General features: G+C 41.0%; 1 protein-coding gene across 2 annotated transcripts in view; it reads right to left on the minus strand.

Annotated features, from left to right (window-relative positions):
* Window positions 1-21,597, minus strand: part of MCMBP (minichromosome maintenance complex binding protein) — a 38,821-nt gene extending 17,224 nt beyond the window's left edge. For both annotated transcript variants that reach the window (XM_081268356.1, XM_081268355.1), the window contains exons 1-6: window positions 21,241-21,597; window positions 9,692-9,777; window positions 9,016-9,156; window positions 8,880-8,921; window positions 5,487-5,588; window positions 1,641-1,785 (exon numbers count right to left, since the gene is read on the minus strand). In XM_081268356.1, the coding sequence (XP_081124482.1) occupies window positions 1,641-1,785; window positions 5,487-5,588; window positions 8,880-8,921; window positions 9,016-9,156; window positions 9,692-9,777; window positions 21,241-21,298 (574 nt within the window). In that variant the 5' untranslated portion in view covers window positions 21,299-21,597. The remainder of the gene's footprint in view (window positions 1-1,640; window positions 1,786-5,486; window positions 5,589-8,879; window positions 8,922-9,015; window positions 9,157-9,691; window positions 9,778-21,240) is intronic.
* Between the last annotated feature and the right edge of the window lie 417 nt (window positions 21,598-22,014).

A 22,014-nucleotide genomic window follows, 5' to 3' on the forward strand; every position in this document is an offset into this window, starting at 1 on the left:
TTTCTATTACAATCAAACAGCAATAAATCCATTTACCGTATATTTATTAATATCCCTTATGCAAGAATCAGACTAATTATTGGGAATATACAGATCATTAAAAGATACTTCTGAATAGTTCACATTAAGGCTGATAAATAATCAGAATCAAAATGACACCTGTCATACCACAGAATACCATTCAGCAATAAAAAAGGAATAAACTACTGACACATTTAACGACTTTTATGGATTTTAAGGGAATCATGCTGAATAGAAAAAGCCAATCCACAGAGTTTACATAATACTTGATTCCATTTATATGATGTTCTTATAATGCCAAAACTGTAGAGGAGGAAAGCAAATTAATGGTTACCAAGGGTTAGGAGGTGGGGAGGTGGCAGGGTTGGTCATAAAGAGGCAAGAGGAGAGAGCTGGGTGATAAACCCTCATGTATCTCCACTGTTGCAGAAACCACAATACAAATGGTAATACAAACAGAACTAGACGTACATAAATAAGCACATGCAAAAATGGGAGTTCCGAACTAGCTTGATAGACCAGACCAAGGTCCATGCAAGATGTTACCCACTGAGGATGTAAGAGACCTCTGTGGTATTTCTTACAAGTGCGCCCAGCTCTACACTTTCACATCTTGTACTATTTCAATACACCAGTAATTTGCATGAACTCTGGGGTAGATAAAGAATACTTCCACATTTGTACATTCACAATTCTAACTTACAACATTAAAACATGTCAGCATTAATGCAATTCACAAACGTGAGTTCCTAAGGTAAAGTAACTTAAATGAAGTTCATTAGTGCATCTGTTTACCCTGATGGTTAAATTTGCTCTCTAAACCCAATTTTGCAGACAATCAGACTCATTTGTTTTCTCTTCTCCCTTTAATTTTCACTGATTAAAGGTGCAAAAGGGAAGTGAACATACAAAAAGGAAACCTACAGACAAACCTATTTACCTGCTTTGTTAAAGAAAGCCACTGTTCATGAAAGCTGGGATTGAGATCAATAATGGTATGTAGGGATTCTGGAATTCTCTAATCATTAAGAAAATGCCAACTTTGGTCTCCTTATTTTAATCAAAAGTAACCATGTTTTAATTGTGTTTTAAGAAATAAACCAATGCAAATTCATGTAATATTTAGTATTACCACATTTTCATATTTTTCCTTTGATATTTTTAATCTTATAAAATTAAGTGAAAGTACCAAAAAGAAGATGAAAAAAAAAGTTTCAGATATAGGAAAAAATAGGGTAAAGTACTAAACTTCCATATTATTTAAGAGTTGGGATAAAAATAAAAATGAAAAAAAGATAGAAGATCTTTTCTAGCTAACCACTTGAGACTCTGAAATGTACATTAAAGCAGCTGCTTCTCACTAAGTGATGCCTAATTGCTCAATTACGAAGCATGGTTTAAGCAAAGAGTACTGTATCAACTCTCCTACACACTGGGCAAGGGCCTTGCCACTGAGTTTCATCCCAGATCCAAACCTGTCTATAATACAAATGTGAATGAAGCAGAGTTGCCACATCATTACCAGCTCTTAAATCTATAAGCATGTTATACAATAATTAAGAAAATGAGTCTCCTGCAAGAGAACAGAAGTCTATGGCAAGCCTCCTGGCACACACTACCTGCTTGTCTGGCACCTGCATGCTGGTCTTTCTGTTTATGAGGCTGTAGGTCCATATCTTCATCATCTTCATAACTCCTCTTATGACGACTGGGAGTGTAGGATGTTGAGGGGCTGACACGAGCTTGGTTTGCATTGACATAGGCGTTAAACGAATAGTTAAGAACCATGAACGGAGCGATGCTAAATTATGCTAATTATATGATTAATGAAAGATTAGTGGTTTGGTAATTCAGTAAAAATGAAATATTTTTTAAAGGAGGCTAGTCTTCCAGTTTGGGTCATGAAAGTGAACAGGTATACCTTATGCCCCCCACCCTCGCTGGAAAAAACCATCCAACTGGACAAAGTAAGTGAAGTGACCGTTTTCAGCCACTGAAAAACAGGGTCATGGGCTACAATGCTTGAATGGGGAGATGTGTAACAGGAAAAGCCCCCATTCTGGAGCTCTCCGTGGGAGACACCTCCCTAACTGCAGCAGAGAGGTCTGGAGGCCCCATACTGGCCAGGCAGAAGAAACAGAGCACATCGCTCAGGGCTATTGAAACAACTAAAATTCACAGAAAGTACTAGACAGGAAGCAGCTGCAGACAGAGGTGCAGAAATCTGTGCAGATGGAAAATCTATACCTCTGGCCGGATATCCTGAGTCAAGATTCCTCAAGGCCTTGCAGAGAACAGCTGCTGGTTGGCCAAAAATTAATGGGGACTCTGAAAGTACTAGAATTGGACCTTTCTGAACTGAACATCTCAGATCTTCAGAGACCTAGAAATAGCACACCTCATGAGTAAGAACTGTGTCCACCCACCAAGGGCTGCTCTATGCCCACTAAGCAAATCCCAAAACCATGCCTTCAAAAGATCAAAGCCATCTAGTAAGTTCCCTGTCAGAAACAAATGTGAATTTTAAAGACAGAAGACTGAATTCTTTACACCCTACAGTAAGAACTAAGACATCCTTATGTATGTGAAGCAGCAGGGAAATGTGACCTATAAGAAGGATCAAAACCAGCTAACAGAAGACCTGGATATTAGAATTAGCAAACAGGGTACTACAACACCATTATAACTCACAACTTGAAAACCAAAGACAGGCTAGGTGTGAAATACCAGCAACTTATCAGGAGGCCAAGGCAGGAGGACATCAAGTTTGAGGCTGGCTTCAGTGAGGCCCTAAGCAACTTAGTGAGAACTTGTCACAAAATAAAAAATAAAAAGGAGCTGGGCGCAGTGGTGCATGTAATTCCAGTGGCTCAGGAAGCTGAGGAAAGAGGATTGCAAGTTCAAAGACAGCCTCAGCATGGGCTGGGGATGTGGCTCAAGCGGTAACACACTCGCCTGCATGCGCAGGGCGCTGGGTTCGATCCTCAGCACCAAATAAAAATAAATAAAGATGTTGTGTCCACCGAAAACTGAAAAATAAATATTAAAAAATTCTCTCTCTCTCTCAAAAAAAAAAAAAAAAAAAAAAAAAAAAAAGACAGCCTCAGCAACTTATGAAAGTGCTAAGCAATTCAGTGAGACCCTGTCTCTAAATAAAATATAAAAAAAGGGGGGTGGGGATGTGGCTCAGTGGTTCAGTGCCCCTGGGTTCAATCCTTAGTAACTAAATAAGAAAATAAATCAAAGGTAGATTTAAAAAAGTAAACAGAAGAGAAATATTATCAGACAAACTAAAAACAATCTGAAAAATCTACAACCATAAAATAAAACACCTGAAATGAAAAACAACCTGAATGGACTTGACATGAGATTGTACATAAGAGAAAAAGTGGGTAACCTTGATCACAAGTCAATAGTAACTGTCCAAACTGCAGTTAAAAAAAAAAAAAAGGAAAAAGATTAACAGACAAATAGGGGAATCAGTAACAGAGGACTTATTAGCATACTCAAGAGCCTGGGCGTTATCCCCAAAACAAGCAGGGTGGGGGTTCAAAAGTGAACAGAGCCCAAGTCACCTGTACAAGATTCCAAGGAGTCAAATAATCATGTACCTCAAGTTCCAGAAACACTGAGAGACTGGGACAGGAATAATATGAGAAATGATGACTGAAAAACTTCCCCAAACATTCTGAAAAGTATCAACCCACAGAGCCAAAAAGTTCAACAAAACTCAACAAGAGAAACACATAAAACATTCACATACATCACAGTTAAAGTGCTGAAAACCACAGAGAGGATATTTGAAGCTGCCAGAGAAAAACAAAAGACATATCACCCTAGGAGAGCTGTAAGAATGACTAACCTTTCATCAGAAAATAACGGAGGCCAAGAGACAATGGCGCAGTATCATTAAGACACTGCAGAGGGGAAATGCACGTCAATCAAGAACTCTGTATCGGGTGACAATATGCTCCAACAATGAAGCTGAAATAAAGACTTTTTCAGTTGAATAGGAACTGAAAAAAATTCACCATGAACATATCTGTTCTAAGAAAAAGAAGGGTAAAAAACTAAGGGAAAGGATTCTACATTAAAAAAAGAGATAGAGGGGGATGGAAATGGTAATATGTTCACAAATAAAAGATGTATTTTCTCAATTTTTGTAGAAGATGACTGCTTTTTTGTTCTGTTTTGTGTGGTTTGGTTTGGCTCTGAAGACTGAACCCAGGTATATTTTAATACTAAGCTACAGCCTAGTCCTTCGAATTTTATTTTGAGACAGGGTTTCACTAAGTTGTAATTCCCCTGCCTCAGCCTCTAAAGTGGCTGGGCTTATAGGTGTGCACCGTCACAACCAACTAACAACTGCTTAAGGCAAGAACAGTAACATATTATGGGTTCTTTAATTTAAGTACAAAGGAAAGACATGATAAAACAAAGGATGGGAGGGGACAATGTGGACAGACACACTGTCAAAGACCGTAGGAGAAACCACAGAGAAGTCAGAAAACATTCTGAACTGAATGACAATAAAAATGACAAGTCAAAATTCATGGGATGCAACCAAAGCAGTGAGTAGATAAGTTTACTGCTGTAATTGCTAATTTGGGGAAATCTAAAAATCAATGATCTGATTTTTATATTTCCCCAAATTCTACTTTAAGAAGCTAAGATAAAATTTGCAGCAAAACCAAAAGGAAGGGACTACAAGTAGAAATCAATGAAACAGAAAACAGTCAAAACAAGAGAGTTGGTTGTTTAAGAAACCCCTAGCAAAACTAATCAAGAAAAAGAGAGCGGGGCATGGTGGCGTACACCTGTGATCCCAGCAGCTGAAGACTGAGACACGAGGATCCTGATCTCAAAGCCAGCCTCAGCAAAAAGCAACTCAATGAGACCCTGTCTCTAAATAAATTGCACACACACACACACACACACACACACATAAAGAACCAACATGTTGTTTTCCCTTAAGAAAAACAGAACTCGCGTGGGTGTTGTGACTCAGTGGTAGAGCGCTCACCTAGCATGTGTGAGGCCCTGGGTTCAATCCTCAGCACCACATAAAAATAAATAAAAATATAAAGGAATTGTGTCCAGCTATAACTAAAAAATAATATATTTTTTTAAAAAGAAAAGCAGAACTCTAATTTGAAACTATTTTTAACCTAATTATCATGGTATTTTTTCAGTACTTATAAATCTACCTCCACCTTTTTAACAGTATTTCATTATAGGAATGTATTTGTAATTTTAGAATTTCTCAGTGATAAATACTAGGTTGTTTTATGTTACTAAAATAAAGCCACACTTTGTAAATAATCAGTAAAAGTGTTTTTTTGTCATCCCCCGCCCCCCACCCCACCCAGCTAGCTAGAAAAAAGACTAGAAACCTGAATCATAGTCTTTTTATTTAAAGAAATATTTAGGAACCATTCAGTGCATACAGTTCAGGTAAAGGATATTTCTTTTACCCACGTAGATTCCCCAGGCACTGGAACACAGTAGAAAGTCTGTCTTTCCAAAGTTGTAGATCGTGGAGAGTTTAAATCAAGTTCTTGTTGAGGCTGTGATATACACAAAAGTATTTTTACAAATAACAAAATTTTTAAAAAATTAGCAATGTTTTCATATTATTTGTTATACAATAACAACCACAGTAACTGTTACCATAAAAGTTAATCAATAAACAACTAATTCAAAACTACCATTTTTTTCTCTTTTTTAAAAAGGAAGCTAATACTCATTTCAAATGCAATAATCAATCCACCACCTCCCTCGTATCCATAACATAGTCCCTCAGATTACAAAATTAATCCTTTGTAATCCTTTCAAAGACAAAGCAGGGGCTGGGGGGTGCAGTTCAGTGTTAGAAAACGTGCTTAGCATGCACAAGATCCTTGGATCCTGGGTGTGGAAAAAGAAAAATGCAGAGCATAAACAACCCTCTGAGCATGTGGCAGCATCACAGAGGCACAGCCTCAACGGGCCTTCAGCCCATTTCCAGATGCCAGGATTACTGAGCTATATCACACCACCATGTACTGGGGGAAAGTTGTGTGTTAATTTACCAGTCTCATGTGTTAGGACTTCTTAAGCTCAGGATTCAGTAGGCATTGATAAAGTTGACCCCTTAGACTTGGCATGAGTTTTACATTTGGAAACACTAAAAGATACTGGGAGGCCTGAAGTTCATCATGTTTGAGATTAAACAAACCCATCTTTCAAATGAGTTCAAATAACTACAAATAATTGTTGGAAGTTGTATTTCTGCTTAATATAATTTTTTTTTGTGATAATCTTCCAAATTAGGGCTATTCTGTCACATCTGCCCACTGAGCTGGCATCCATCAGAAACAAATTCTTCTGAGGTTGGTATTATTGTTATTATTATTATTATTATTTTAATATTTTTATTTTTTAGTTGTAGTTGGACATAATACCTTTATTTTATTTATTTTTATGTGGTACAGAGGATCGAACCCAGGGTCTCATACATGCTGGGCGAGCGCTCTACCGCTGAGCCACATCCTTAGCCCCTGAGGTTGGTATTATTAGGGTTTTTGGTTTTTATTTTTTGGTGTGTGTGTGTGTGTGTGTGTGTTGCTGGGGACTGAACCCAGGGCCTTGATAAATGTGAGGGAAGCACTCTACCAACTGAGCTAATCCCCAGCCCCTGGTATTAGGGTTTTAAAATCAATCTCTTGCTGGGCATGGTGGCACACACCTGTAATCCTAGTGACTTGGGAGGCTGAGTAAAAATAAAAAGTAAAAAGGGGGACTAGGGGTGTGGCCCAGAGGTAGAGCACTTCCTAGTTATGTGTAGGTACTGGATTTGATCCTAAACTCCACATAAAAATAAATAAAATAAAGTGCCCCTGGGTTTAATCCTCAGTACCTACCAATCATTCAATCCATCAATAATCAAAAAAATCTCTTGAAGTCTGGATAAGTAACAGTTAGATACCTGGAATGGAAAAGTCCTTTTCTAAATCTAAAACTAAGATTCTGGGTCTATAAAGCAGACCTAGAACATAGGTAACTCCAGAGGTCTCAACTTCCTACAGAGGCACCTGCCTGGTCAATCCCCCAATACTGTCACTTAGAATATTTAAAAGACAGACACTAATAATAACGATAACAAGAAAACCACATCAGGAAAACCACTAAATCCCCACCTGTGATCCTTGTTTTCTTTTTAATAGTTGACAATCAAAAGTCTGGGTTGCAACAGAAACATATAAAAACGCATACAGCAAATTATGGAAGACATTTATTTTGACATGCTACCAATCATCTTTTTCACTATTAAATGTGAAATAAATTTAAAACCTTCCCAGCTGTGCCAGGCATGCTGAACAGGTGTCAGAATGACATTTAACTCAATTCTGTATTTAAAAAGCAATGCAGGGCTGGGGCTATAGCTCAGTGGTAGTGTGCTTGCCTAGCATGTGTGAGGCACTGGGGGTGTAGGGGTTCGAATCTAGCACCACATATAAATAAGTAAAAAATACACAACTAAAATAATAATAAAAAGTCAATGGAAAGAAACAAAGAAATTGCAGATTTCCCATGCCCCCCCCCAACTGGCTTTCTAGTGAATTTCTACTTCAAAACCATTACAATTACAACCAATATTCTGCTTTCTTCTCCCCATTAGTGATGTCAGAGCTTCTATTACCTCTTTCCAATGAAAAGTTTACTAAAAACAAACCAAACCCCAAAACAATGCTATTTTTAAGCTGAGGGTGCAGCTCTACAGTAGACCATGGGCTTACCATGAGCCAGGTGCTAGATTTAATCCCCAGCACAAAAATAAATAAATAATAGTAAACAGCTAAGTGGACATGGTCACTCATTCCTGTAAATCCAGCTACCAGGGAGATTGAGGCAGGAGGATCGTAAATTTGAAGCAAGCCTGGGCAACTTACATACGGTCTCAAAATTTAGGAAAAAAAAAAAAAAAGACTGGAGGTGAGGCTCAGTAGTAGAGCGCCCCTGGGTTTCATCCCTAGCACTGCAAAAATAAATTAAAAAAAAAATAAATAGAATAATTGAAAAAAGTGCATAGAAACAGAAAGTATTTTTTTCTCCCAGCAAAAGAGGATGATTATATTTAACTGAGCAAGTGCAAAGCCTAATCTTTCACTTTCATTTAAAAAAAAAAAAAGTATCATGATCAGTAACCTTTTAACTAAATATATAGATACTGGGCATAAAAAAGAATTTTGTTATTTAAAATATGCTCTCTTTTGCTGGGTGCAATGGTGCACGCCTGTTATCCCAGTGGCTCTGGAGTCTGAGACAAGAAGATCGCAAGTTCAAAGCCAGCCTTGGTGAAAAAGCAAGGTGCTAAGCAACTCAGTGAGACCCTGTCTCTAAATACAAAATAGGGCTAGGGGTGTGGCTCAGTGGTCAAGTGCCCCTGAGTGGTTCAATCCCCAGTACCCACCTCACCCCCAAAAATCTATCTTGTAAGAGATCTTTAAAAGAAAGAAAGGGGGGGGGGGTGGAGACAACAAAGATGATGATCATCAGAAAAACGAAGCCCCCCCAAAAAAATTTTCACACAATTTTTTTTTTTTTGAGGTGACATTAGGGATTGAGCCCAGGAACACTCTATCACTGAGCCACACCCCCAGCCTTTTTTATTTCAAGACTGAGTTCTGCAAGTTGCCTAGGCTGGCCTGTCTTCTGAATAGCTGGTATGTGCAACCTCACAGGGCTTTCATGTGATTTTTTTAGAACTTATTTATATACAAGTCAAATAAACTAAAGACTGACCAAAGGAATAATGAATTCTCTGTTCAGGGAAAAAGTTCTTATTAAAAAATGTTATATCTCTTAAGGATACATACCCCACATTCTGCTATATCTCTGTATTTTCCAAAATGAAGAACCTATGGCCCAAAACAAAGGATAACAGTATTATATTAATAATAGTTCACACCACAAATCCTAAGTATAAAGTTTCACAAAAAAAGCAATACCTACACGTGCTTTTGTGTTTTGGTTAACCGTCTCATAAACTCCCATGTAAAACTCAGGGTCAAACATATCCTGAATCATGCAACGAAATTTCACAAAACTGTTAGGTTTCAGATAATGAAGGGGAACTTCATTCAATGAGGGTACCTTAAAAGAAAACAATCAAGTCAATCAACAAAATATCCTGACAATAAATCATTAAACACATATACACACAAAACCCAGACACAAATTGTCACATGCACACAATCAAGCCCTATCAAGATGTTAAATGATCTCAGTGGTCAACACAACATAACTCTGGATGAAAGAACTTTCCAAGTTCTTGCAAGTTTGCATGGTAACACTTGACCATAATGTAAAGGCCGCTTGTCCTTCTGAACATGTTTCAGTTAACAGAAAGGCATTTAGTTGGATGAATTGTCCTCTTAAAACTCACACATGCCGATTCTTTTGAATTGAAGGTAATAAAACAAAAGTAATAATAAATGCCCTTACAACCAGATTGTCCTAGGAAGTAACAGTCAGCTACTGCCACCTAGAGGCACAATGTATTTAATTCCCCAAATTTAGCTTGCAAAAGAGACCATTATGTTTTTAAATTACAGGTGAATTACAGCTTCCACTGTGATAAACTGAAGCCTGCCCAATCCTCTCTTCCCCCAAACAGCAATAAGCTTACCCATTTAGGAGCATTATTTTCCTTCAGTTTTTCTTTAAAATATTCAATAACTTTCTTCTCCCAGTCAGGACTAACTCCATTTTGAGCTGAAAGAGAAATACAGTTTTCAAAGCTAAAGGTACAATATATAAAAACAGACCATATTCAGGTGCATCACAAGGTAACCCACCCCGATGAAAACAATTAAAATCTGCTCCCGTGGTAAAGATTGACTTCAATACATCTGAAGCACTTACATGGCCTTCAGAAGCTATCAGCGGGTGCTGGTCTCCTCATGCCCCAGCCAACACCTATAAAACCAGGTACCAGCAGACCCAGGCAAAGTGAACCATTATTTGTACACCATTCTGTGTTTCAAATATTTTTATGTAAATTAAAAAAAACTTTACAATTATACTGAAATGAAGAGCAGAGGGTATTTGGTTTTATAAATTTATTATTTAGGAAAAATTTTAAACTTACAGTATAAAAAAAAAAAAAAGAAAAAAACCTTACAAGTGTCATGAACAATACACAGAACACCTGCAACCTTGCTCCAGTGACTTTATCATTTCTCTCATAAATTTTTTTTTTACCCATTAAGTTGCACCCATCAAAGATTTTTTAATCTCTAAATATTTCAGTATGTGTTTTCTAGGTTATTTTATATAACCAAAGTTCTGTAGTAAAGCTCAGGAAATTCAAAATTGATACTTTATCTAACCAACCAATCCACATTCCAATTTAACCCAATAATATCCTTTATAGCAGTTCCCCCTTCAACCCAGGACCCAGCTAGAATCACCTCTTGCATTTAGCTATTATGTCTCTCAAATCTCCTTTAAACTTGTAAATTCTTTAATCTTTTGTCTTATGACACTGATATTTAAGAATATAGGCTCTTTAAATTAAAAAATGACTTCTCATTTAGATATATCTGGTGTTTCCTTGTGATTAGATTCCAATTAAGAATGATCAAGGTGGACTGGGATTGTGGCTCAGTGGCAGTCTAGCATGTGCGAGGAACTGTGTTTGATTCTCAGCACCGCATAAAAATAAGTAAATAAAGGTCCATGAACAACTAATAAAAATATTTTTTTTAAAAAAAAAGAAAGAATGATCAACGTTAAAAATTCTAGGAAGTCACTGCTTTCGACTAGGCTCCTACAACAGACTGAAATCCAAAATGGAGTCACCCATGCCAAAGTTCCATATCATCAAAACAAAGCTAAGCTGTTTATCTGACCTTCCAAGAAACCAAGAGGAAGTAAGAGGTGATAGCTAAATGTCCCAAGCAAGTTAGTTGGCAGGATAACCAAGTACCTTCTTCTTTAATTCCTACATAAAACAAGTAACCTAAAGCAACCTAACAATGTTAACCAGTTTTCTATTGTTCTGCTTCTCTATCCCCAAATGTCGAGGAAGGTAACTTGGAAATGACCCATCTGTATTTTGTTGTTTTTACTTTCTTCAGCCTTTCTTTGGCTACAAAACCAATGTCTTCTTAGTCCACTGAAATGCATACTCTATCATATCGCATGAAGTGTTGCCCAGTTGCAGAATTAAAAATAAAGCCAATTAAGATCTTTAAATTTGTCATTCTGTCCTTGGACACCAATTATACTACTGCATAAGTATCTTTCTAAAAGTATGACATCTCGAGAGACAACCTTCCCAACTGCTGGTATTAATTTTGATCACCCAGAGTGACAGCCAACTTTTCCACTATATAGTTATCATTTTCCCCTTACAATTAATAAGTAACTGCAGAAGGCCCTTACAGGAAGTGGTGAAGACTGAAGAGTGAGTTATTCACAATACAAATTTTTTATTTTTACTTTTTTGGTGGTCCTGGGGATTGAACTCAGGGGTGATTTACCATTGAGCTACATAGCCAGCTCTTTTTGAGACAGGGTTTCACTAAATTGCTGAGGCTAGCCTTCAATTTGCCATCCTCCTGCCTCAGCCTCCAGAGTCTCTGGGAATAAGGGCACTATGGCGCCTGCAAAGAATACAGATTTATGTTAACTAAATCCACCAAACTACACAGCTGGCCAATCCTCCCACCACTTACATTTATCACCCAAGTGCTACAGAAGAGTGGAGTAAAGGAACCTGTCATGAAGCTGATTCCATTTGAAACACTCAATGAATCCTGCAAACACCATGCTTCAGTGGGATTCCCAAACACTTATATTTAACTGGGCAAAGACCAGCTCTGAAAAAGAAATGGAAGCAGGCACTTGAACTCTAATACAGTGGGCCCCCAAGTGGGTCTCCTGAACAGCATCCTTAGCATCACCTGAGTACTTGTGAGAAATGCAGGTTTTGTAGCTACCCCAGTCCTACTAATCAGCAACTCTTAGGATGGGACCTAGAAATTCATTTTAAAAGGCCCTCAAGGGTTGAGAGTGTAGTCGGTGGTAGAGCACTTGCACATGAACGAGGCCCTGGATTTGATCTGCAGCACAGCAAAAGTAAGAAAAAAATGAAGAAATACTTGTGGGCTGGGAAAGGTAGTTCAAGCCTATTGTGCCAGCTACTCAGGTGCCTGAGGTGAGAAGATCACTTAACGTTGAGCTTGAGACCAGTCCAGGCAACATAGTGAGACCCTGTTTCAAAATAATGCTGCTGCTGCTGCTGACAACAAAACAAGAGGAGGAAAGGGAGAAGACCTACGCCTGGCCATGACTGCATTTGTGTAAGAAGCAGGTGGGGAAGCAGCATAAGGAATGAGTCGGGAGCAGCAAGTTACCTAAGCAACCTGCATGTGTAAAAATACAATTCTCTCAAGTAATGGCCAGCTTACAAGCATATGGTGCTGCCAGGCATGGTGGCACATGCTTATAATCCCAGCGACTCAGGAGGCTGAAGCAGGAGGATTGCAAGTTCAAAGCTAGCCTCAGCAACTAAGTGAGGTCCTAAGCAACTTAGTGAGACTCTGTCTCAAAGTAAAAATAAAAGGGCTGGGGCGATGGCTCAGTGGTAAAGTGCTCCTGAGTAACCCCCCGACCCCAAATCTACAAAATGAAAAGGGCTGGGGATGTAGCTTAGTGGTAAAGTGCCCCAGGTTCAATCCCCAGTAACCCGCCTCCACTAAAAAAAAAAAAAAAAAAGGAAAGAAAGAAAGAAAAAGGCTGGCGATGTAGCTCAGAGGTAGAATGCACTGTCCCTGGGTTCGATCCCCAGTACCACAAAAACAAAACAGGTATATGGTACTGCAGACAATTAAGGGAACAAATAATTCCAAAAAGTATTGAATGTAATAATAACTGTCAACTACTTAATCCTACTACGTCCAGCACTCAGCCAGATATGAGGATACAGCTGAAGGAACTTACAGCCAAGATAAGCTATAGACAGAAGGGCTAAAAGCAAAACTAATGTGGATCAAAACATCTCAGGGGCTAGGGATATAGCTCTGCTGGTAGAGTGCTTGCTTTGCATGCACAAGGCCCTGGGTTCAATCCCTAGCACCACACACACACAAAAAGAAACCCCAAAAAAAACCATCTCAGACAAGGCTTCTCAAAGAACTACACCCTGGCCAGCCCGGTGGCCCACACATGCAATCCCAGTGGTTCAGGAGGCTGAGGCATGTGAATATTTCTGTATACAAAATGTTTCTGGCCAGGCACAGTGGAGCACCTGTAATCCCAGGAGCTCAGAAGGCTAAGGCAGGAGGATGGCAAGTTCAAAGTCAGCCTCAGCAACGGTGAGTGCTAAGCAACTCAGTGAGACCCTGTCTCTAATAAAACATAAAACTGGGCTGGGGATATGGCTCAGGGGTTGAGTGCCCCTGAGTTCAATCCCCATTACCAAAAAAAAACAACAAACAGAGCTAAACCCTGAAAGATGCAAAGAGCTGAAACAAGCTGCTGTAGAAAGGGATGGCATTCAGGACGCAGAGCACTCCAAGGGAAGAAACCGTAATGGTACTCAGAGGATAAGGATGGGCAGCACCAGAAAGTCAAGACCTGCAGCACTAAGTGCCTAGAAGAGAAAAAAAAAAAAAAAAAAAAAAACAGGGACAAAAGACAGATGAGGTCACGCATATTCAAGAAGTTTCCAAAGCCAACCACAAATTCTCTTTTCACAGACAACCTTTATATCCCTCCTGTCTGGCAAGGACCTGGGACAAGTGAGCTGCTGGAGTCAGAGGAGGTAACACTAATAAATACAATTCAGGGAAAATATATAGTTTTGCAATACTAGCACCCATCCCCCTCCCTTTTAGGGACACAGAACCCTCTTTTCCAGGGAGGCAACAGAGGTTACCTCACCCTTGGACCTAGGGTTACAGGACCAGAGCCTGGTAATGGGCTGGGGGTGGATCAAGTCAGTACAATTCCACGAGTAAGGTTTAGTCACTGGGGTTGCAATCCTGGCAGGCTGTGTGTACTGACTTCACTGCTATAATCCACTGTAAGCATGAGTGCAAATACCTAAGCCCACAGGACCTTCTAATGGCTCAAGCATAGGTGGTGTGGGGTACCCCAGCACACAGGCAAACATCAATGGCTCATTCTTCATTGCTGAGTTGTACTCTTCTATACAGCTGCTGTGTAGCCACACACCTGCTGAAGATCATTCAGACTGTCTCCAGGTTTGTTCATGATGAACAATTATAAACATTTGTGCAGAGAACTTCATTTTTCTAGGGTAATATCCAGAAGGCACAGCTGAGTACTTGGTAAGTGACTAGCTGCATTCTTACCAGCAATATATACAGTTGTTTGTATCCTTGCCAATACTTAGTATTATCACTGTGTGTGTGTGGTGCTGGGAATTGAATCCAGGGCCTTGTGCATGCGAGGCAAGCACTCTAATTTTTATGGTAGTGGAAATAGAACCCAGGAACATTTAACTATGGAACTATACCCCCAATCCTTTTTATTTTTAATTTGGAGACAGGGTCTTACCAAATTACCCAGGAGAGCTTCAAATTTACAATCCTCCTGACTCAGCCTCCTGTGTAGCTGGGATTTACATGCATGTTTTTGTCTAAATTTTAGGTGCTCTAATATGTGGGTAGTATCTCATCATGGTTTAAATTTCCCTCATGGCTGCTGATGCTGAGCTCTTTCAGACCACTCTATGTCCTCTCTGGTGAATAACTATGTAAGTCTACTTCAATCTCTGGCTTCTTCTTAAACTGGGCTAATTACCACTGTGTTTTTCTTTTATATTCTATATACAAGTCCTTTATCTGATATATGCTTTTCAAATATATTCTCCCAGTGTACTGCTTATCCTTTCATTCTTCTAGTCTCAATAAGGATTTTTTGCAGAGCACAAGGTTTTTGTTTTGATGGGGCCTATTTATCAGATGTTTAATGCACTGTGCCTCCAGTGTCACGTATGAACTCAGAACCATAACTGAGGACTCGAAGGTCTTCTTTCTGTTCTCTTTTTTTTTTTTTTTAGAGAGAGAGAATTTTAATATTTATTTTTTTTTTAGTTTTTGGCGCACAGAACATCTTTGTTTGTATGTGGTGCCGAGGATCGAACCCGGGCCGCATGTATGCCAGGCGAGCGGGCTACCGCTTGAGCCACAACTCTAGCCCTTCTGTTCTCTTTTGAGGTTAAGTTTTATATAAGACACAGGTTTGGGTTATGATTTATATTTTTTTTTTTTGCATATAAATGTCTAACTATCTTTGTTGAAAAGGATATCCTCTGTTATCTTTTGTATCTTTGTTAAATAACAATTAGAAGGCTGGGGTTGTGGCTCAGTGGCAGAGCCTTGCCTCACACATGTGAGGCACTGGGTTACCACATAAAAAAATAAGTAAATAAAATATCGTGTCCATCTATAACTAAAAAAAAAAATTACGGCAATAGGCATGAACCTTGCAAATAATATGCTAAGTGGGATAAACCAAGCAAAAGGACAAATATGATTCCACTTCATGAGGTAACTACACGAGGCAAATTCATAGAAAGCATAGCAGAAGTTCTAGAGGGGCTGATGGGATGCTCCTCCACTTCATCACAGAGTGAGTCTGGATAGTTTGTGGTTGTGGCAGACGGAGACTTGGTTTGGTTGCCAAAGATGTTCAATTCCTGCTCCCCAGAACCTGTGAATACCTGTTACATGGAAAGGGAACTGAGTGTAGCTGTGTCAATCAGCTTTTTGTTACCTTGACCAAAATCTCTAACAAGAACAACTAAGAGGAAGAAGGTCACCGTTTCAGAGGACTCAGTCCATGGTCAGCTGGTTTCATGGCTTTGGGTTTGAGGTAAGGCAGAACATCATGGAGGAAGGGCTGTCAGCTCATGGCAGTGAGGGAGAGGGAGAGAGCAGGAAAGGGAGAGAGCAGGAGAGAGGGGAAGGCAGGCAGGCCAGGGAGAAGATAAACTCTTCCAGGGCACTGCCGTCCATCTTCTTCCTCCAACTAGGTTCCACCTCCCATTAATTCACTCAGCTCACAGTGGAAATCCATCTAATGAAGTCAGAACTCATGATTAATGTATTAAAAGTATCTGACCCCTAAAAGTACTGGGGTCAATGCTTTCAACATATAAACTTTGGGGGACATTCCAGATCCAAGTTGATAGTAGCCAATGGAATCAAAATTAATAATCAGCTCTCTTATTAACAGGATTATCTTGGTGGGTTTGATGCAATCACAAAGATTCTGAATCTGTAGGAGGAAACGGAAGAGGAAGTCAGAACATTATAACTTAAAAACTCAACTGACTTTGAAGACAGAAAGGACCATAGGTCATGAAATGCAGGCAGACTCTAGAAGATGCAACAAGACAAGGAGACCAATTCTCCCCTAGAGCTCCATACAGGGACACATGTCTGGCTGACAACCTGAGTTTATCTGGGTGGGACCCATGTCAGGTTTCTGGTCTCCAGAACTGCATCCATAGCGTTTTAAGCTATTATAGCAGAAACAAGAAGCTAATACAATGATGTCTGAATAACTGGTCCATTTATGTTGCTGAATTCACATCCATTCAGATGTTTCTATTAGTTTCTTTCCTGATATTCGTAATTTGTCCTCCTCTTCCTTTGCCAGTCTGGCTAGAGGTTTATCATTTTTACTGACATTAAAAAGTAATTGCTGGGCTGAGGATGTGGCTCAAGCGGTAACGCACTTGTCTGGCATGCGCAGGGTGCTGGGTTCCATCCTCAGCACCACATAAAAATAAAATAAAGATGTTGTGTCTACCGAAAACTGAAAAATAAATATTAAAAAATTATTTTTCTCTCTTCTCTCTTTAAAAAAAAAATTAATTGGTGGGGGCATTGCTGGGGTTGTGGCTCAGAGATAGAGTACTCCCCTAGGATGTATGAAGCACTGGGTTTGATCCTCAGCATCACATAAAATAAAGATATTGTGTCTACCTATAACTAAAAAATAAATATTAAAAAAAAAGGGGGGGCCAGGTGTGGTGGCACATGCCTGTAATCCCAGCAGCTCAGGAGGCTGAGACAGGAAGATCTTAAGTTCAAAGCCAGCCTCAGCAACAGTGAGGCACTAAGCAAATCAGTGAGACCCTCTCAATAAAATTCAAAACAGGGCTGGGGATGTGACGCGGTGGTCTAGTGCCCCTGAGTTCAATCCCTAGTACCAAAAAAAAAAAAAAAAAAAAAAAAGAAACGGTGGGTTGGGGATTTAGCTCAGCTAAAATTTCACTTGCCTAGCACGTGAAAGGCCCCGAGTTCGGTCCTCAGACAGAAAAAAAGAAAATAAATATAGAACTTTTGGTTTCATAAGAAAGAAAAAAGTGACTAACAAATTTCATAAGAAAACTAAGAGAGAATAAGTAACTTTAGGTTTCATTCATTTTCTTCTGTTGTCAATTCTCGATTTCTGCTCTATTATTTCCTTTCCCTTGTCTGATTTGAGTTTACTTTAGCCCATTTCTGGTTTCATATGTGGGAGCTTAGATTATTGATGAGACTGTTCTCTACCAATTAACACATGTAATGCCTCTAAACCCTCTTTGGCTGTGCTTACATATTTTGATTTGTCATGATTTCATTTTGTTTAGTTTATGATACTTAACAATTTCCCTAGAGACTTCTTTTAGATTCATGGATTGTTTAGAAGTGTTAATTCTACAAGTTTGAATTTTCCTTTTACCTTCTATTACTGACTGCCAATCCACTTTCATACTGCAGAAGAGCACACTTTGTGACTTACTCTTTCAGGACTTTTCTGATATTTGGCTTATGATTCAGGACACAAATTATCGCGATGAACCTGGTTCCAGGTACACTTTAACTGGACTTGCATTATGGTGTTGTTAGATGGACGAGTGTCAAGCAGATCTGCTTGGCTGATGATCTGCAATTCTACATCCTTGTTGATTCTTTATCTGCTGGGTCTCTCAAGAACTGAGAGAAGAGTAGTAAAATTCCCAAATGTGACTGCAGGTTTGCCCATCTCTTCATTCACTTCTGCCAATTTTCATGCTGTTTTAAGCTCTACATGTTACTGATGAATTGGCTTTTATCAATATGTAAGGTGCCTCTTGTTCTCTTCTCACATCAACTTTTTTAAAAAATAGCTTTTATTTATTTGTTTGTTTGGTGCTACCACTGACCTATGGCCCCAACCCACTTCTCACACACAATGTTTTTTTAAAAAATATTTTATTAGTTATTGATGGACCTTTATTTATTTATTTGTTTATATGCAGTTCTGAGAATCGAACCCAGTGCCTCACACATGCAAGGCAAGCACTCTTCTACTCAGCTACAACCTCAGCCCCTCACATCAACTTTTAAAAGAATATTTTAAAATCTAAAAGAAGAATCCACTGACGAGGAAGATATGAGATCCAAGAAGAACAGAATGAGCTCATGAATACAAAGGGGGTGGTGGTGGTGGAATTCCAAGGATGACATCTATGCAACAAACTTATAAAAGCAACTAGCACAAATTAGAAGACTAATTTGGAGGACTCACTGAAGAACATCTACAAAAAGAAAATAAGTTTGAGTAAATAATGTGCATGAATTGCTGGATAAGCTTAGTGAAAATGATGTTAAGTTTCTGTTCAACAAGAACAATAAGCTGGGTGCAGTGGCACACGCCTATAATCCTAGCGGCTCAGAGGCTGAGGCAGGAGGATTTCTAGTTCAAAGTCAGCTTCAAGCCAGGTGTGAAGGACACGCCTGTAATTCTAGTGGCTCAGGAGGCTGAGCAAGGAGGATGGAGAGTTCAAAGCCAGCCTCAGCAAAAGTGAGGTGTACTAAGCAACTCAGTGAGACCCTGTCTTAATACAAAATAGGGCTGGGCATGAGGCTCAATGGTCAAGTGAATGCCCTGAGTTCAATCCCTGATATATCCCTCCCCCTCCCCAAAGTCAGCCTCAACAACTTATTAAGGCCTTAAGCAACTTAGCAAGACCCAGTCTCTAATATAAAAAAGGAATGAGGATGTGGCTAGTGGTAAAGTACCCCTGGGTTCATTACCCAGTACCCAAAACAAGCAAACCAGACAATGTGGCACACAACTATAATTCTAGTAATACCAGCTACTCTGGAGGCTGAAATGGGAAGATTCCAAGTTTAAGGCAATTTAGCTAAACAAAAACAAAAAATAAAAAGGGCTGAGAATGTAGCTTAGTGGTACAGCAGTTCTGGGTTCAAACCCCAGTACTGCAGCAGCAGAAGCAACAAAACCGCCATGACTGGGGAAAACCAAGTTTACATTCCCACAACAATCCACCAAATTTATAAAATACTGTACACCCAGTATTTCATTACTAAATTGTATTCTTTCTGCACCATGATCAAATATGCTTAGGATCACACACTTAGGGAACAAAAATCTGACACAAATACATTCAAATCTGTGTCAAATTTAAAATCATCTTATTAATCCACCAAGAGCCAGGGTATTTCTCATAAATGAATTTTCTAATATCAGAATCTTGAACTTAATGCTGTAAGCATTAAACCTTTTCACTGTAGAAGGATTTTTCTCTAAAATCTAGCTATGTATCTATACCTTTAAACCAATACTGTAATTGAATCTTCACTTAACATTTTGGAGCCATTATTCTGGACACCAATTAGTGGTTCCAATAATCATTATTATTAACATCAATTACTAGAATTTATTTATTTCAGTACTAGGGATTGAACCCAGGGCTTCATGCATGCTAGGCAAGTGCTTTACCACTGAGCTACAGCCCAGCCCTTTTCATTTTATTTATCCTTGAGGGTCTCCCTACGTTGTCTAGGTTGGTTTGGAACTTGCAATCCTCCTGCCTCAGTCTCCTGAGTAGCTGGGATTACAGTTGTGCATCACCAAGCCTGGCTCAATTACTAGGTTTTAGTGAAGGAATGTAGATCCCCTTTTCAAAGAACCCTGGCCAACTACATAGTGATTCTGCCTTTTGTGTGTCAAGTTGATGGGGACTGAACCCAGGCCTTGGAATAGTAGGCATATGATCTACCATTGAGATAGACCTCTTCTCCATGTTTTCTTTTAACATACAGTTTTTAATTTCTTATCTGGTTATCAGTGTTCACTGGCTATAATTTGGATGTCTATCCAGGCAGTCTTCGGATTTGCCGCCTTTGGTTTCAGTCTGAGAAACCATACACTAGTTAGAATTATAGATAATATGAATAAAGTTGTCGATGAGCACTAAGAGCCCTCCTATAAGAAATACATTTTATGTCATCAGTTAGGAGACTACTTAGTTTCTTAGTAGTCTTACTTTCCCACGATGCATCTATTCAACCCAGAGCACTGTCTAAGTACTAGCTCTACCCCTAGTCCTTCTCATGTTTTACATAGGCAAGGGCCCTCCAACTCTAAATTAACTACAAACGAATCAGGTATTGCTATATAGCAGCGATTTCGGGTTGACTGTGAATCCACCATTCCTAAGTGCAAAGACGCTAGGGAAGGGGGTGGGGATCAAAGGGCCCAGCCAACGAGAAATGGATCTACATTTTTCTTCCTGTAACCTTCGCTGAAAAGTAGCAACAGCAATTGCAACTAAAATTTACTGAGCTCGCCTGCAGCATTCTCAGCTCATTCTATGTAAAAAACTCACGGAAGAAGTTCAACATTGCTTGCTAGCTCTGGCCCAGGAGCACATACAAGACCAGACGGGTTGTAAAGTCATCTGAACAGAAAAATGAAGCTACAACATTAAATCTGATCTCTGGAGGAGAGGCTGGTGTAACCCAGAGGTGAGCGTCAACTTCGGTGCCAGGCGGCCGCACTCCCCGACACACCGGAAGTTTTGAAACATCCTGCGAGGCTCGCACAGGCAGGGTGGCTTCCTTCGCCACAGCTCCGCGGGCCCTCCCCGGGCTCGAGGACCTCCCCGAGTCTGCGGCACTCGGGGCTGGGCCCCGAGCGGGAGCCAGGCTGTCAATCACGGCAAGTGCTGGCGGCCGCGCTTCCCCGCCCGCGCCGCGAGCCGGGCAGGTGGGAGGCACCTGCAGCCGCGGCCCGGAGAGGGCTGTCCCGGCCAGGCCAGGGGCCCCACGCGCGCTCCGGGGTCCCTCGTGGGGACCGCGCGGCCGGCCCGCCCCGGCGAACTCAGCGACCCGCCCGGCCCGCCCCCGGCGCGCCACTCACCGAAGAAGCCCTGCACGATCCCGAGCGGGTGGCTGAGCCAGTCCTCCCCGCAGGGCATCTCGCCGAGGGCCGGGGCCGGCGCGGCACGGGCGGCGGCTCTCCGCGGGCCGAGCGGCCGGCGCCCAGCTCCTCGTCAGGGGCTCTGTGCTCCTCGCCCGCGCCCTCCCACGCACGGCGGGGCGCGGGCCACCCGGCCTCCGAGAGCAGCGGCTGCGGAGGAGCCGCTGGCGACCTGCAGGTGCAGCGCGCGGACCCCCAGCCTCCACTTCGCACAATGGCGGGAAACAGCCGCCGCCGACCGCGCTGCCTGCGACCTGGGTGGAGCTCGCGCGGGAGGGGCGGCGGGGGCGCGCGGCGCGGCCCCGCGTCCGGGCAGGAGGGCGGGCCGGCTCGCCCGGGGCGGGGCCGCCGCCATCTTGGAGACGGGCAACGGAAGGCGCCGCGTGTCACTCGAGCGGGCGTGCCCGGGCCTCCCAGAGTCCGCTAGCGAACTGAGTACGCGTCCTGGCGCGGGGGCTCGAAAGGCGGAGCCCCAGGAGTCCTCAGAGTCGGCTCTGGGAAAAGTTAGGGATGGAGGAGCCTTAGATGTCAGTCCAGCTCCTTTTCCTGCTTATTATTTTTTTTTCTTTTTTGCTGATGGCAACGCTTTTCTTTGACGCTGTGCCCTAAATCCTGTTGGAGCGACGGGGTGGGGGGACTGGGGACTGAACTCGGGGCGCCGTACCGCTGAGCTGCATCCTCGGCCCTTTTTAAATTTTGAGACAGGGCTGGCCT

Source organism: Spermophilus citellus (assembly GCF_964194105.1).
Source record: "Spermophilus citellus genome assembly, chromosome: 15".
In the NCBI taxonomy this organism is placed as follows: Eukaryota; Metazoa; Chordata; class Mammalia; order Rodentia; family Sciuridae; genus Spermophilus; species Spermophilus citellus.